At 43.5% G+C, this 18,799-nt stretch overlaps 1 protein-coding gene across 1 annotated transcript; it reads left to right on the top strand.

The window, feature by feature from the left end:
• The first annotated feature begins 1,071 nt into the window (after positions 1 to 1,071).
• Positions 1,072 to 16,315, top strand: LOC123747907 (cyclic nucleotide phosphodiesterase inhibitor-like). Its single transcript, XM_045730125.2, has 4 exons — positions 1,072 to 1,145; positions 6,831 to 6,907; positions 8,795 to 9,537; positions 16,121 to 16,315. The coding sequence occupies exons 1-4, from the start codon at positions 1,072 to 1,074 to the stop codon at positions 16,313 to 16,315; spliced, it is 1,089 nt and encodes a 362-aa protein (XP_045586081.2).
• Positions 16,316 to 18,799: the final 2,484 nt, after the last annotated feature.

Raw genomic sequence — 18,799 nt, forward strand, 5'->3', positions numbered from 1 at the left:
ATGAAAACTGCTCAAAATCCACACAAAAACAATAAAAATGGCTCATTACCCGCTGAAATATAGAGCAAATGATACAAAACACGCTCAAATATTATGAAATTGAAAAAAACACAAATATAATTAAGAAATTGCAAAAATACATAAATATAATGAAAATACCACAAAGCCCCCTTGAATATGATGAAAATGGTTCAAAATCCATTCATACATGATGAAAATACGATATAATTAGGAAAATATGATGTAAATGGCACAAAATCCCTTCAAATATGATGTAAACAGCAAATAAAACTCGCACAGATGAAAATGACACAAAATCTGCTGAACTATTATGAAAATAGCAGAAACGTGCAACAAATTATTAAAATAGCAAAAAACCTGCTTCAGTATTATAAAAATGACACAAAATCCGCTAAAATATGAAGAAATATAACAAAACTAGCAAAAATACTATGGAAATTGAAAAAATCCACACACGTTTTACAAAAACAACAAAAAACTGGGACAAATATTATGAAATGGCACTAAAAAAACATAAATAAGACAAAAATAGCACAAAACTCACTCAAACAAGACAATATGGCATGAAATCCACAATAAAATTATGAAAATAGCACCAAATCCGCTCCAGTATAAAGGGCTTGGCAAAAAATCCAAAGAAATACGAAGAAAATAATACAAAGTCTGCTCCAATTTGAGCAAATTTTTATAAAATCTGCCCAAATATGATGAAAATAGCAGAAAACTCATGAAAATAGTAACAATCTACAAAAAATTTACAGAAAATGGCAAAAACACGCTCAAATATGAAGATACAGCAGAAAATCTTCAGAAGTTATGGCAAAACCGCTCCAATATTATGAAGATGGCTAGAAATATCTGAAACATGATGAAAATGGCAGAAAACCAGAATTTTTTTTGATTAACATGACAAAAAATCCAAACAAATGAAAAAAAATGGTACAAAACCCGCTTAAATATGACAAATAGTATAAAATTCGTTGAAATATAATGAAAATAATAGAGACTATAACAAAAACTGATGAAATGGTAACATTCCACACAAATACGATGAAAATGGCACAAAAACTGGTAAATATTAAAAAATTGCAGAAACTAGCAAAAGCTGATGAAAATGGATCAAAGTAAGTACGTAAGTACAAAGAAACTTTGTACATAAGTACAAAGAAAATGGCACAAAGTCCGTTCAAATATGATGGAAATGGCAAAAAATTCCTTTAAGTACGAGGATATTGGCAGAAAATCGGCTCAAATATTTAGAAGATGGCACATATTGCGCTCAAACATGATGAAAATAACACAAAACTAAAAGAATATTTTGAAAATGGAAACAATTCAAGAAAATACGATGAAAATGGCACAAAACCAGTGTAAATATGATGAAATGGTACAAAATTAACATAAACAAGACAAAAATTGCACAAAACTCGCTACAATAGGATGAGAATGGTTTAAAATCCGCTGAAACATAATGAAAATAGCTTAACATCCACTCAAACATAATGTAAATAAGAGAAAGCAATAAAAAAAATGAAAATTGAACAAAATTCATACATATTCGATGAAAATTGCAGAAAAACCGTTTAGATATGAAAAATTGCACAAAATCCGCTTAAATATGACCAAAAATAGCAAAAAACTGAAGAAAATAGTAATAATCCACAAAAATACAATGAAAATGGTAGAAAATCCTCTGAAATATGAAGAAATATAAGAAATATCATAAAAAATAAAAAATAAACTTGTTCTAATATGATATATACGCCGTGAAATTGGCTAACAAATTATGAAAACAGCAGAAAATAAGGAAAAATACAATATGTATAGCACAATATCCATACAAATGCAATAAAATGGCAGAAAACCCTCTCAAATATGTAAAAATTAAAACAAAACCCCGCTCAAATATGATAAAATTTTCTGCAACAAATATGTTGCAGAAAACTTGCCCAAAAAAATGTTATTAAATGTCAACAATCCACAGAAATACGATGTAAATGGCAGAAAACACTCAAAATTTTATCGAAATTGCAGAAAATCGAGAGAAATATCATGAAATATGCACAAAACTGGCTCCAATGTAATGAAAGTTCTCTAAATTGGCTCAAACTTGTTGAAATAGAATAACTAGCAAACATATGATAAAAATGCCAAAAAATCGTTACAAATACGAAGAAACTGGCACAAAACCCACCTAAATGTGACAAAATTAGTACAAAATCCCTCCTCATATGATGTCAATAGAAGAAAACCAGAAAAACTCATGGAAATTGTAAAAATCCAAACAAATACGTTGACAATAGTAAAAAAAATAGCTCAAAATCTGCTCAAACATAATGAAAGCTAGCCAAAATATATGATAAAAACTAGCACAATATACAAAAAAATAATATTGGCAGAAACCAGGATCAATTATGAAAAAATTGTAGCAAATCCGGCAAAATAAAAAATTGGTTCAAAATTCGGGTAAATATGATGAAAATAGCAGAACCGTAGCAAAAGAATTATGAAACTGTCGAAAACCAATACAAATGCGATGAAAATTATATAAAAAACGCTCAAATATGAAGGAATGACAGAAAATAAAGAGAAAAATGATGAAAACAAAACAAAATACGTTCCAATATGATGAAAGTGTCTCAAAATCCGCTCATATATGAGGAAAATAGTAAAAAACTAGCAAAAATATAATGAAAGTAGCACAAAGTCCATAAAAATACGACGAAAATGGCACATAACCAACTCAATTATGAGACCAAGTGAGACCAGGCAGCAAGTGAGACCAGGCATCAAGTGAGATCAGGTAGCAAGTGAGACCAGGCAGCAAGTGAGACCAGGCAGCAAGTGAGACCAGGCATCAAGTGAGATCAGGTAGCAAGTGAGACCAGGCAGCAAGTGAGGCCAGGCAGCAAGTGAGACCAGGCATCAAGTGAGACCAGACAGCAAGTGAGATCAGGCAGCAAATGAGACCAGACAGCAAGTGAGACCAGGCAGCAAATGAGACCAGGCATCAAGTGAGACCAGGCAGCAAGTGAGACCAGGCAGCAAGTGAGAGCAACCAGCAAGTGAGATCAGGCAGCAAGTGAGAGCAACCAGCAAGTGAGATCAGGCAGCAAGTGAGACCAACCAGCAAATGAGACCAGGCAGCAAGTGAGATCAGGCAGCAGTGATACCAACCAGCAAGTGAGATCAGGCAGCAAGTGAGACCAGGCATCAAGTGAGACCAGGCAACAAGTGAGACCAACCAGCAAATGAGACCAGGCAGCAAGTGAGACCAACCAGCAAGTGAGACCAACCAGCAAGTGAGACCAACCAGCAAGTGAGACCAACCAGCAAGTGAGACCAACCAGCAAGTGAGACCAGGCAGCAAGTGAGACCAACCAGCAAGTGAGACCAACCAGCAAGTGAGACCAACCAGCAAGTGAGACCAACCAGCAAGTGAGACCAACCAGCAAGTGAGACCAGGCAGCAAGTGAGACCAGGCAACAAGTGAGACCAGGCAGCAAGTGAGACCAGGCAACAAGTGAGACCAGGCAGCAAGTGAGACCAACCAGCAAATGAGACCAGGCAGCAAGTGAGACCAACCAGCAAGTGAGACCAACCAGCAAGTGAGACCAGGCAGCAAGTGAGACCAGGCAACAAGTGAGACCAGGCAGCAAGTGAGACCAGGCAACAAGTGAGACCAGGCAGCAAGTGAGACCAACCAGCAAATGAGACCAGGCAGCAAGTGAGACCAACCAGCAAGTGAGACCAGGCAGCAAGTGAGACCAAATAGCAAGTGAGACCAGGCAGCAAGTGAGACCAGGCAACAAGTGAGACCAGGCAGCAAGTGAGACCAACCAGCAAGTGAGACCAAACAGCAAGTGAGACCAGGCAGCAAGTGAGACCAACCAGCAAGTGAGACCAGGCAACAAGTGAGACCAGGCAGCAAGTGAGACCAGGCAGCAAGTGAGACCAACCAGCAAGTGAGACCAACCAGCAAGTGAGACCAACCAGCAAGTGAGACCAACCAGCAAGTGAGACCAGGCAACAAGTGAGACCAGGCAGCAAGTTAGACCAACCAGCAAATGAGACCAACCAGCAAGTGAGACCAGGCAACAAGCGAGACCAGGCAGCAAGGAAGACCAGGCATCAGGTGCCTGGTAACAGGTGTGAGTAACAGGTGCAGAAGTCACGTGTAGGCACCAGGTGCAGTGCCCAAGTCTGTGGGCCACGTGCGGGTGTCAGGTGTGGAAGCAATTGTTGAGGGGGGGGGGTTCACGAGAGGGTGCCAGATGTGGAAGCAGTTGTGGGGAGCCAGGTATACAGGCCAGGTGTGGCGGCTGAGAGGCCATTAGAGGCTCCCAGGGGGACACATTCCTCACCCTGATACACAGCCTGTCTTGTCCAATAGATTGTTCTGCTCGCTCTCGCTCGAAATGCTCCATCAGCCTTCCTTAATAGTGCTGTTTTGAACCTCTTCCAGATTTAGAATAGCATTTATCTCAGCGCAAGAACGCTGCGCTATGTCCCACTATTTTTTTCTGTCATAAATTGTGTGTGTGTGTGTGTGTGTGTGTGTGTGTGTGTGTGTGTGTGTGTGTGTGTGTGTGTGTGTGTGTGTGTGTGTGTGTGTGTGTGTGTGTGTGTGTGTGTGTGTGTACTCACCTAATTGTACTCACCTAATTGTGCTTGCGGGGGTTGAGCTTTGGCTCTTTGGTCCCGCCTCTCAACTGTCAATCAACTAGTGTACAGATTTCTGAGCCTACTGGGCTCTATCATATCTACATTTGAAACTGTGTATGGAGTCAGCCTCCACCACATCACTTCCTAATGCATTACATTTGTCAACCACTCTGACACTAAAAAAGTTCTTCCTAATATCTCTGTGGCTCATTTGGGCACTCAGTTTCCACCTGTGTCCCCTTGTGCGTGTGCCCCTAGTGTTAAATAGCCTGTCTTTATCTACCCTATCAATTTCCTTCTGAATCTTGAATGTGGTGATCATGTCCCCCCTAACTCTTCTGTCCTCCAGCGTAGTGAGGTTTAATTCCCGTAGTCTCTCCTCGTAGCTCATACCTCTCAGCTCGGGTACTAGTCTGGTGGCAAACCTTTAAGCCTTTTCCAGTTTAGTCTTATGCTTGACTAGATATGGACTCCATGCTGGAGCCGCATACTCCAGGATTGGTCTGACATATGTGGTATATAATGTTCTGAAAGATTCCTTACACAAGTTTCTAAAGGCCGTTCTTATGTTAGCCAACCTGGCATATGGCGCTGATGTTATCCTCTTGATATGAACTTCAGGGGACAGGTCTGGCGTGATATAAACCCCGCAGGTCATTCTCTCTCTATGACTCCTAAAGTATTTCATCTCCCAAATGATACCTTGTATCTGGTCTCCTGCTTCCTACCCCTATCTTCATTACATTACATTTGCTTGGGTTAAACTCTAACAACCATTTGTTCGACCATTCCTGCAACTTGTCCAGGTCTTCTTGAAGCCTCAAGCTGTCCTCCTATGTCTTAATGCTTCTCATAATTTTGGCGTCGTCAGCAAACATTGAGAGGAATGAGTCTATACCCTCTGGGAGATCATTTACGTATATCAGAAACAGGATGTGTGTGTGTGTGTGTGTGTGTGTATGTGTGTGTGTGTGTGTGTGTGTGTGTGTGTGTGTGTGTGTGTGTGTGTGTGTGTGTGTGTGTGTGTGTGTGTGTGTGTGTGTGTGTGTGTGTGGAGACCTATCCTGCGTGATGTGTGCTACCTGTTAATTCGCTGGTGGTGCTGCACTACTGCTGTTTGCAGAGTTGAGCTCTGAGAACACTTCCTGAGAGGAATATTAACTTGGCGCCCGAGTCAGCTTATATATGCGTCTTGAACATATATAAGCTTATATATGCGCATATATATAAGTCATGAACTTATATATGCGTCATAAGGTGTTAATGTGGGTCTAATATTCACTCACTACAAGTGACAGTGAGAGAGGCCTCAGACGCTCTAACAACCCCCTCCCAACTTTTGACAACAAGAGGACCCTTGACTTAAAAAAAAATGGTTCCATGGAGTCGATGACAACATGGGAAACGAAACTATTGAACACCTTGAAGAAGAACTTCCCATAGCAGCACATAATGCAGGCAATTAAGTGAGGAGAGAACGAAGTGGCAGCGATAGACCTGGTGAGCACCCAGAGTTAAGTGGATATTGGGAGAATAATTTTGAGAGGCAGCATGGGGCCAGAGGCTGTTGAAATACAGCCTACTACATGATAGAGAGGAGGAGGAGGAAGGCAGGATGATGAGAGGCTGCCTCTGTAACTGTCAGTGGGAGAGCGGGCTACAGGCAACGACAACAAATTAATTGCTGTTCATAGTTTATATATATAAACTATTTATTATATATATATATATATATATATATATATATATATATATATATATATATATATATATATATATATATATATATATATATATATATATATAAATATATATATATACCACGGTTTAAATTACTGACCATATAATGGAAATGACTTACCACTCACACAGGAGGTAGAAGAGATGAAGAAGTTCTTGCTTCAACAGACAGCAGCAACAGAATCAAGAAAGCTTTGGAAAATACAGGCAGCTAAGTACCTAGAAACACATAGGAACTAATGAGAGGCTGTGAGTACTCTGGGTCACAGGGAAAGACAACAGGCAATTGGAAAATGCCATAACGGATAGTCAATGTTCAGACACGCCTTCTGCACAGCTACATAAGGAAAAATTGCAGTTTAGAACCGAGTTAGTGTGCAAAATAGATGAAATTTTTCTCACAGAAAATGGTGGGGATGGATTGCGAAGAATTTAAGAGTGAGATTCCTGGACATTAAGATCGTGGCAGAACAGATGGCTGGTACAGTTAATGTTGGAAGGTTGAAAACCATGTGAATGGTGCAGTCTTGACAGAGAAGGCGGTAAGGGAACAGCTTTAAGAATCACATGATGTGTAAACACATCAGTTGGAGACGACCATATATCAACTAGGATATTGCGACTGCTAAGATTTCATTACCCATCCATCTGAGGCGTATGAAGCAACATTAATTAATGTGGATCTCCTGGCAGTCTGGAATGACTGATATAGAAGGTAATCGTAAAGATACTTTTGGAAAATATGCTGAGTGGTACCTTTGTAACTGTTATACAGCACTGGTTAAGCGAGAGAGAGAACATGCTTGACGGATTTAATTTAGTTTTTAAATGTCAGGAAGACACATTTTGAAAGAGAAAGATAGAAGATTTTCATCGTTCAAGATTGCAAAAACATCTATGATATTCTTCTTCACAAGATAAGATAAGCTCTCCACGAGAGCCTCCTGGCGTTGTGGAGGCTCTACAGGACCCCCGCCGAAGCCCCTCGTCCCACTACTGGGGTGGGGGAGGGGGACAGGTAGAGCCCCAACAACGACAGGAGACTGGTGTAGAGCCTCTCCCATATATGTAGACTTTCTCATTATTATTTGGACAACTATACATACTCAACATTGGGATGGGATCAAATTAGGACTTGATCCGCTTTGACTTATAAAGTATATCAAATTTATTTGCTAGTGCAACTTGTTGCAAACCAATTTAAAAAGTAAAAAAGTATTGTGTGACGTCACGTCGTCAGCCTACACACCCACTACGTCAAATTATCATGCGTTATATCGTCAATATTTTAAAAGATCAATATACTCATTAGCACAAAGGTAGAGCAACGTGTTCACTAATCAATACATTTTCATTTTTATTCACTACGTTATTCTACCTTCCTTTCGATGACAGAATGAATTATGTAACCGGTGTGTGGTGTTTCGACCAATGAGACTCGTCGTTATAAAGCTCCTAGGCATTCATGCTCTAACCAACTACTACTACAACAACAAATGCGGCGTTGATATTTTGCATGGTCCAAGGAGCTGACGCGTAGAGGAATACTTTTCCTCGACTATACCTCACATTGTAATGTATAAATCCCCTCAGGCTAAGAAGCTATGTACCGAAAATCATTGCGGCTCAGAAAATTGACGAAATGCCCCATTTTCTATTTGTGGGTTCTTGGTAAGGTTAGGTTTGGGGAATTTAGTACATCAGTTTAGTGACGTTGGGAACACTTGAGAGGACGGGCTACTTAACGTAACGTAAAGCTCTCCGTGTATTAATAAGTTTGTGGAATAAACCTATTTTGTTCCTAATGAAAGTGATTTGCTGTCAGCCCTTCCCAGAGTACAACCACTTGGGCTGGGCGGTAGACCGACGGACTCGCTTCATGCAGGTCGCCGTTCAATCCCCGACCGTCCAAGTGGTTGAGCACCATTCATTTCCCCCGTCCCATCCCAAATTCTTATCCTGACCCCTTCCAAGTGCTATATAGTCGAAATAGCTTGGTGCTTTTCCCTGATAAATCCCTCCCTCTCTCCTTCCCTAAGTACAGCCACTGAATTCTTTTGCTGCTTAAGTAATTGGGTTCTGGGTATTGAGGCCCCACAGCCTTTCATCCTCAATACTAAATTGGGTGCGGGACCCTAGAGTGTCTTCAGCTGTAAAGTGCGTTCACTAATTAGTGCAAAGCTTCGACCCAAGTGTATAATGGGAGATTAATGTGGTGCGACGCGCTGCGTCTGTGATACAGCCAACGTCTGTGAAACAGCCAACGTCTGTGAAACAGCCAACGTCTGAGATACAGCCAACGTCTGTGATACAGCCTGCGTCTGTGATACAGCCAAAGTCTGTGATACAGTTAACGTCTGTGATACAGCCTACGTCTGTGATACAGCCAACGTCTGTGATACAGCCTACGTCTGTGATACAGCCTACGTCTGTGATACAGCCAACGTCTGTGATACAGCCAACGTCTGTGATACAGCCAACGTCTGTGATACAGCCAACGTCTGTGATACAGCCAACGTCTGTGATGCAGCCAATGTCTGTGATACAGCCAACGTCTGTGATACAGCCAACGTCTGTGATACAGCCAACGTCTGTGATACAGCCAATGTCTGTGATACAGCCAACGTCTGTGATACAGCCAATGTCTGTGATACAGCCAACGTCTGTAATACAGCCAATGTCTGTGATACAGCCTGCGTCTGTGATACAGCCAGCGTCTGTGATACAGCCAACGTCTGTGATACAGCCAACGTCTGTGATACAGCCAATGTCTGTGATACAGCCAACGTCTGTGATACAGCCAACGTCTGTGATACAGCCAACGTCTGTGATACAGCCAACGTCTGTGATACAGCCAACGTCTGTGATACAGCCAACGTCTGTGATACAGCCAACGTCTGTGATACAGCCAACGTCTGTGATGCAGCCAATGTCTGTGATACAGCCAACGTCTGTGATACAGCCAACGTCTGTGATACAGCCAATGTCTGTGATACAGCCAACGTCTGTGATACAGCCTGCGTCTGTGATACAGCCTGCGTCTGTGATACAGCCAACGTCTGTGATACAGCCAACGTCTGTGATACAGCCAACGTCTGTGATACAGCCAACGTCTGTGGCTGCTCCCGCATATTATTTACTGTCAACTGATAGCTTGTATATTGACAACATTGAGATTTGTGCAGGTTGTATGCAGTTGCAGTCATTGCAGAAATGAAATACCTTTTCACAGAGGGAAACCAAGATCGTGAACAATCAACACAAGGATGCATAGTGACCACCAAGACCATGAACAATCAACACAAGGATGCATAGTGACCACCAAGACCATGAACAACGTCGTTGAGCCATTACCTTACTGCAGGTTGACAGTGCCGTCAAAGGGTAATCTGGCACCGTCAATGGCCGACTGTGAAGTGGTTGTTATTCTTAATGGTCCAAAGACAGACCTAATTAAGCCTATATATATCACCGGAGTTACGAGTAAACGTCTGCATCCGAATTCTCCAATTATTCTCCGGCTTTAGTGATTCAGTAACTGAATTAATGGGTGTAAATGGACTGGGAATAATAATTAGTCATATTAAACAATCGTGATTTGCGTCGAGTCTCTAAGCACTTCCCTAACTACTGCCACATTATTACCGAAAATGTGATGAACTGATACAAATTACTGGCAATGTTAGCAACGACAACAAGATTAGCACTCAACCACCCGGTTACTGACATAATAACTTAGGTTGTTGTTATTTATGATTCGCTACTTGGAACAAAAAGTTCCAAGCAGCACGAGCTATGGTGAGCCCGTAGGAGAGAGTAACTTGGGTGTCGTACACACAGCAGCCTCCCGGCACCTGACAAGGGACACCTATCTTGTGGATATCTTGAGAAGATTTCGGGGCTTATCGTCCCCGCGGTCCTGTCCTCGACCAGGTCTCCTTTTACATCCCCTTTTGTTACACATCCCCAGGAAGCAGCCTATATAGCAGCAGTCTAACTCCCAGGTACCTATTTACTGCTAGGTGAACAGCGGCATCAAGGTGAAAGAAACTCTGCCTCTTTATTTCCGGCTCCGCCTGAGATCGAACCCGGACTACGAATCCCGAGCGCTGTCCACTCAGCCGTCAGGACGCAGTACCGATACATATCACTGGGTCCTGGGAAGCAAAACAAAGAGAATGCTTGATTATTATTATTAACATCTTTATTGACAAAAATTAATTACAATTTTGACTAATCTAATTCAGTTAGGTTTTATTAGAGTGGGGATGATGCTGGTATTCACTGTCACACGGAGCAGAGGATCATACACAAGACAATAGGTCTAAATTGTAGGCGGAAGCATCGGGCTTGACGGCGGAGTGGAGAACGCTAGGGGTTCATAGTCTTAAGGATCCTAAGGATCCGGGTTCGATCCCCAGTGGAAGGCGGAAACAAATGCGCATAGTTTCTTTCACACTGATGTCCTGTACACCTAGCAGAAAATAGGAACCAGGGAGTTAGACTGCTGCTACAGGCTACTTTCTGTGTGTGTGTGTGTGTGTGTGTGTGTGTGTGTGTGTATGTGTGTGTGTGTGTGTGTGTGTGTGTGTGTGTGTGTGTGTGTGTGTGTGTGTGTGTGTGTGTGTGTGTGTGTGTGTGTGTGTGTGTGTGTGTGAAAATTAGGATTAGGACTTGCCCGAACGCTATGCGTGCTAGTGCTTGTTCAAGAACGTAAGAACTATTGTACATACATACATTTTATATATATATATATATATATATATATATATATATATATATATATATATATATATGTATATATATATATATATATATATATATATATATATATATATATATATATATATATATATATATATATATATATATTATATATTATATATTATATATATGCGAACAAGCCTGGATGGTCCCCAGGACTATATGCAACTGAAAACTATATGCAACATTTGTGTTCCTCACGTGTGCCCCAAAGAATGAGGTGATTTGATAAAATACTATGCCCAAGATTACCATCAGAGTGCCGACTGGGGAGGTGGTTCAAATAGCTTCGGCTATCGTTATTGTCCGGTCGTGATGGTCGAGTAGATTAAGGTGTCCTGTACATACCAGTTGCGTTGCTCCTGGCAGTATGGGTTCGAGTCACTTCTGGGGTGTGAGTTTTCAGTTATATTATATATATATATATATATATATATATATATATATATATATATATATATATATATATATATATATATATATATATATATATATATATATACAACTGAAAACTCACACCCCAGAAGTGACTCGAACCCATACTCCCACAACTGGTATGTACAGGGACGCCTTAATCCGCTTGACCATCACGGCCGTCAAAAGGAAGTGATAGCCGAGGCTATTTGAGCCACTTCCCCGACGGCAACTCGGATGGTAATCTTGGGCATAGCATTTCACCAAATCACCTCATTCTTTGGGGCACACGTGAGGAACACAAATGCGAACAAGCCTGAATGGTCCCCAGGACTATATGCGAATGAAAACTCACACCCCAGAAGTGACTCGAACCCATACTCCCAGAAGCAACGCAACTGGTAACTACAGGGCGCCTTAATCCGCTTGACCATCACGGCTGTCAAAAGGAAGTGATAGCCGAGGCTATTTGAGCCACTTCCCCGACGGCAACTCGGATGGTAATCTTGGGCATAGCATTTCACCAAATCACCTCATTCTTTGGGGCACACGTGAGGAACACAAATGCGAACAAGCCTGAATGGTCCCCAGGACTATATGCGAATGAAAACTCACACCCCAGAAGTGACTCGAACCCATACTCCCAGAAGCAACGCAACTGGTAACTACAGGGCGCCTTAATCCGCTTGACCATCACGGCCGTCAAAAGGAAGTGATAGCCGAGGCTATTTGAGCCACTTCCCCGACGGCAACTCTGGGGTGTGAGTTTTCATTCGCATATAGTCCTGGGGACCATTCAGGCTTGTTCGCATTTGTGTTCCTCACGTGTGCCCCAAAGAATGAGGTGATTTGGTGAAATGCTATGCCCAAGATTACCATCCGAGTTGCCGTCGGGGAAGTGGCTCAAATAGCCTCGGCTATCACTTCCTTTTGACGGCCGTGATGGTCAAGCGGATTAAGGCGCCCTGTAGTTACCAGTTGCGTTGCTTCTGGGAGTATGGGTTCGAGTCACTTCTGGGGTGTGAGTTTTCATTCGCATATAGTCCTGGGGACCATTCAAGCTTGTTCGCATTTGTGTTCCTCACGTGTGCCCCAAAGAATGAGGTGATTTGGTGAAATGCTATGCCCAAGATTACCATCCGAGTTGCCGTCGGGGAAGTGGCTCAAATAGCCTCGGCTATCACTTCCTTTTGACGGCCGTGATGGTCAAGCGGATTAAGACGCCCTGTAGTTACCAGTTGCGTTGCTTCTGGGAGTATGGGTTCGAGTCACTTCTGGGGTGTGAGTTTTCATTCGCATATAGTCCTGGGGACCATTCAGGCTTGTTCGCATTTGTGTTCCTCACGTGTGCCCCAAAGAATGAGGTGATTTGGTGAAATGCTATGCCCAAGATTACCATCCGAGTTGCCGTCGGGGAAGTGGCTCAAATAGCCTCGGCTATCACTTCCTTTTGACGGCCGTGATGGTCAAGCGGATTAAGGCGCCCTGTAGTTACCAGTTGCGTTGCTTCTGGGAGTATGGGTTCGAGTCACTTCTGGGGTGTGAGTTTTCATTCGCATATAGTCCTGGGGACCATTCAGGCTTGTTCGCATTTGTGTTCCTCACGTGTGCCCCAAAGAATGAGGTGATTTGGTGAAATGCTATGCCCAAGATTACCATCCGAGTTGCCGTCGGGGAAGTGGCTCAAATAGCCTCGGCTATCACTTCCTTTTGACGGCCGTGATGGTCAAGCGGATTAAGGCGCCCTGTAGTTACCAGTTGCGTTGCTTCTGGGAGTATGGGTTCGAGTCACTTCTGGGGTGTGAGTTTTCATTCGCATATAGTCCTGGGGACCATTCAGGCTTGTTCGCATTTGTGTTCCTCACGTGTGCCCCAAAGAATGAGGTGATTTGGTGAAATGCTATGCCCAAGATTACCATCCGAGTTGCCGTCGGGGAAGTGGCTCAAATAGCCTCGGCTATCACTTCCTTTTGACGGCCGTGATGGTCAAGCGGATTAAGGCGCCCTGTAGTTACCAGTTGCGTTGCTTCTGGGTGTATGGGTTCGAGTCACTTCTGGGGTGTGAGTTTTCATTCGCATATAGTCCTGGGGACCATTCAGGCTTGTTCGCATTTGTGTTCCTCACGTGTGCCCCAAAGAATGAGGTGATTTGGTGAAATGCTATGCCCAAGATTACCATCCGAGTTGCCGTCGGGGAAGTGGCTCAAATAGCCTCGGCTATCACTTCCTTTTGACGGCCGTGATGGTCAAGCGGATTAAGGCGCCCTGTAGTTACCAGTTGCGTTGCTTCTGGGAGTATGGGTTCGAGTCACTTCTGGGGTGTGAGTTTTCATTCATATATATATATATATATATATATATATATATATATATATATATATATATATATATATATATATATATATATATATATATATATATATATATATATATATATATATATATATATATATATATATATATATATATCTTTAGACTTTCAGTCTTTCAGGTAGCAGTCTTTCTTGTAAACATATGTTGCTAAATATGACCGAAAAAGTAAGATTAATAATTCTAACACGAATTTTCTCAATATTTCTTATGTTTTTTTACTGTCGATGGTCATTGAAAAATCAGTTCTCCAAAATTCATTTGTATTTGTAGTCTGACGCGACACTTGAACGCGTTTCGTAATAACTTACTACATTTTCAAAGACTTTAGTTTACACACACACCTATAACCTGCAAACACTAAACAGAGTTTTACTATGCGAACATTTAAACAGCTTTTGTCTTATATACTCGCATTTGGGTGAGGTGATATGTTACAACAGTTTTGGATGAGGTGAACAAAACTTTCAACACAAGACAGAACACGGTGCAATAGGGTATCAATTGGATAAGTGAACGGGAAGAATGGAAGTAACTGCAAAGGGCCTATTGGCCCATATTTCCTCTTGATGCTTCTATATTGGTACGGATTCTTGAAGTGGGTAGAATATAGTTGTGCATTAATTGGCTGTTGATTGCTGGTGTTGACTTCTTGATGTGTAGTGCCTCGCAGATGTCAAGCCGCCTGCTATCGCTGTATCTATCGATGATTTCTGTGTTGTTTGTTAAGACTTCTCTGGTGATGGTCTGATTGTGGGAAGAGATTATATGTTCCTTAATGGAGCCCTGTTGCTTATGCATTGTTAATCGCCTGGAAAGAGATGTTGTTGTCTTGCCTATATACTGAGTTCTTTGGGGCTTACAGTCCCCAAGTGGGCATTTGAATGCATAGACGACGTTGGTCTCTTTTAAAGCGTTCTGCTTTGTGTCTGGAGAGTTTTTCATGAGTAAGTGGGCCGTTTTTTTGGTTTTATAGTAAATTGTCAATTGTATCTTCAGATTTTTGTCTGTAGTGATAACGTTCCTATTAACAATATCTTTCAGGACCCTTTCCTCCGTTTTATGAGCTGTGGAAAAGAAGTTTCTGTAAAATAGTCTAATAGGGGGTACAGGTGTTGTGTTAGTTGTCTCTTCAGAGGTTGCATGGCATTTCACCTTCATTTTTATGATGTCTTCAACGAAACCATTGGAGAAGCCGTTGTTGACTAGGACCTGCCTTACCCTACAGAGTTCTTTATCGACTTGCTTCCATCCTGAGCTGTGGCTGAGAGCACGGTCGACATAAGCATTAACAACACTCCTCTTGTACCTGTCTGGATAGTCACTGTTGGCATTGAGGCACATTCCTATGTTTGTTTCCTTAGTGTAGACTGCAGTGTGGAAACCTCCGTTCCTTTCCATGACTGTTACATCTAGAAAGGGCAGCTTCCCATCCTTCTCCATCTCGTAAGTGAAACGCAACAAAGAATTCCGCTCGAATGCCTCCTTCAGCTCCTGCAGATGTCTGACATCAGGTACCTGTGTAAAAATGTCGTCAACATACCTGCAGTATATGGCAGGTTTCAAGTTCATGTCAACTAAGACCTTCTGTTCGATGGTACCCATGTAGAGGTTTGCAAACAGGACACCTAGGGGAGAACCCATGGCGACCCCATCTACTTGCTTATACATGTGCCCATCCAGGCTCAAGAAGGGTACTTCTTTAGTACAAGCTTGGAGTAGTTTCCTTAGAATGTTTTCTGGTATGTCATGAGGAGTACAGGCCGGATCACGATACACTCTGTCCGCTATCATCCCGATTGTTTCATCCACAGGTACGTTGGTAAACAGTGATTCTACGCCCAACGAGGCTCTTATCCCTGTGGCCCGTGTTCCCCGCAGTAAGTCAACAAATTCCTTTGGAGACTTCAGGCTGAAAGCACAAGGTACATAAGGAGTCAGTAAGCCGTTGAGTCGCTTCGCCAGTCTGTACGTGGGTGTGGGTATCTGGCTGATGATTGACCGAAGTAGGTTTCCAGACTTGTGTGTCTTGACATTTCCACTTCGGCCAATCATCAGCCAGATACCCACACCCACGTACAGACTGGCGAAGCGACTCAACGACTTGCTGACTCCTGCAGGTTAGCCTGTCAGTGCTGACCCGCAGCCTGTCAGTGCTGACTCGCAGCCTGTCAGTGCTGACCCGCAGCCTGTCAGTGCTGACTCGCAGCCTGTCAGTGCTGACCCGCAGCCTGTCAGTGCTGACCCGCAGCCTGTCAGTGCTGACTCGCAGCCTGTCAGTGCTGACCCGCAGCCTGTCAGTGCTGACCCGCAGCCTGTCAGTGTTGACCTGTCAGCTTGACGCTAACAAGGATGAGGAAGGTGAGGGGGTGGAGCAGGCGCCCCTACCTAGGTGAGGTCCTATCTCACCTTTATCCTCACAATAGAGGAGAGGCGCTGCTGTGTTCTGCTGCTCGCTAATGACGCCCTTGTACTCGCCAAGAAAAATTACAAACATCAAATGGCCATTACACTCCCCCTCTCCCTATCGTCTTCCCCATTCTCCCCACCCTCTCCCTCCTGCGCCCCCCCCCCCACTCACACACACACACTTTACTTTCCTTAATTAATACTAACTATGAGAACTACACCACACACCAGACGATGAGGAGACGACGACGTTTCGGTTCGTCCTGGACAGGAACGTCGAAATATCGACGTTTTACCATAATTCGAATTATCGAATTATCATAATTCTAATTATGATAATTGGTTGTGGCGGGAGACAGACAGCCAGGATATATATACTCATATTGGGGTTATATCAATGTCGAACTGATGCCACCTCTTAGGATGCAACCCCTGCCACACGCTGACCAACTCCTGGGTACCTATTTACCACTAGGTGAAGAGGTGCATCAGGTGATAGTAAACGCGTCCCAACCATTTTTGTCCCGCCTGGGATTCGAACCCTGAATTCCCGATTGCGAGTCGAGAATGAAAGCAATTGTACTATTGGTACTTTGGAAATATTGTAGCGCATACATTCTACATCTTCCAATGGTCTGTATAGAATACATATACTCCAGACCACCCTGCCCCCATACAGTGGCAACATACATACATACAGTTGCAACATATATACAGTTGTATCATACATACAGTTTAAGCCGATACCCGGAAAAAAGTTACACTGAATATTTACCAAAAACAAACTATCTGGCATGTGTTAAACGCAGAGCGACGCCACGGTCTCCCCTGGACGTGACGATGCTTGCCGCCCGTGTCTGCCTCCCCTCACACACCCTCACGGCTGTCACGGTGCTTGCCGCCCGTGTCTGCCTCCCCTCACACACCCTCACGGCTGTCACGGTGCTTGCCGCCCGTGTCTGCCTCCCCTCACACACCCTCACGGCTGTCACGGTGCTTGCCGCCCGTGTCTGCCTCCCCTCACACACCCTCACGGCTGTCACGGTGCTTGCCGCCCGTGTCTGCCTCCCCTCACACACCCTCACGGCTGTCACGGTGCTTGCCGCCCGTGTCTGCCTCCCCTCACACACCCTCACGGCTGTCACGGTGCTTGCCGCCCGTGTCTGCCTCCCCTCACACACCCTCACGGCTGTCACGGTGCTTGCCGCCCGTGTCTGCCTCCCCTCACACACCCTCACGGCTGGTCACGGTGCTTGCCGCCCGTGTCTGCCTCCCCTCACGCACCCTCACGGCATATCCGTGTCCAACTCTGAATGGAAGTTGGCAAGCTCTTGGTGCTCGCGAGCATCTGGCTCTTGGTGCTCGCTCAATATAATTATTAGTGCTCACTTAATATAGTTCTTGGTGCTCACTCAATATAGTTCTTGGTGCTCACTTAATATAGTTCTTGGTGCTCACTTAATATAGTTCTTGGTGCTCACTCAATATAGTTCTTGATGCTCACTCAATATAGTTCTTGATGCTCACTCAATATAGTTCTTGGTGCTCACTCAATATAGTTCTTGGTGCTCACTCAATATAGTTCTTGGTGCTCACTCAATATAGTTCTTGGTGCTAACTCAATATAGTTCTTGGTGCTCACTCAATATAGTTCTTGGTGCTCACTCAATATAGTTCTTGGTGCTCACTCAATATAGTTCTTGGTGCTCACTCAATATAGTTCTTGGTGCTCACTCAATATAGTTCTTGGTGCTCACTCAATATAGTTCTTGATGCTCACTCAATATAGTTCTTGATGCTCACTCAATATAGTTCTTGATGCTCACTCAATATAGTTCTTGGTGCTCACTCAATATAGTTCTTGGTGCTCACTCAATATAGTTCTTGATGCTCACTCAATATAGTTCTTGGTGCTCACTCAATATAGTTCTTGGTGCTCACTCAATATAGTTCTTGATGCTAACTCAATATAGTTCGAGTAGAGCGAGCAGGTGTGACGCTCGGCGGTCCCTAGTTTCGGAGATAGTTAATCCTCTTGAGGAACGAATTACTGAGTAGTTCTCGAGAGACAAAAAGTAGAAGTTTCCGGGCGACTTCCAAGGAAGTTTAGAGGACCTGGTCAGTGAAAGAGGTTCACTAGAGGCTCAACGACAGTGTGTTTGTCAGGAGAGGCGGTGCTGGGGGGTTGAGGTGCAACCCGCGGGCCGTTCCGGAGCTCGGGTGGCGGGGTCCTGGTCCATTGTAACAATGTCAACCACTCCTGGGGAGAACCAGTTGTACTACATGTCTACGGTAGAAGAGAAGTAGACCAGTAGCCCAGTGTGAGGACACCAGGGAGGACAGGCAACATTTGCTGCCTCCCAGCTGACCAGGAGAGGAACTCAGTGGTAGGGTGCAGCCTACCTGTTGGGAGACC

This window comes from Procambarus clarkii, chromosome 10 (genome assembly GCF_040958095.1).
Source record: "Procambarus clarkii isolate CNS0578487 chromosome 10, FALCON_Pclarkii_2.0, whole genome shotgun sequence".
Lineage (NCBI taxonomy): Eukaryota > Metazoa > Arthropoda > Malacostraca > Decapoda > Cambaridae > Procambarus > Procambarus clarkii.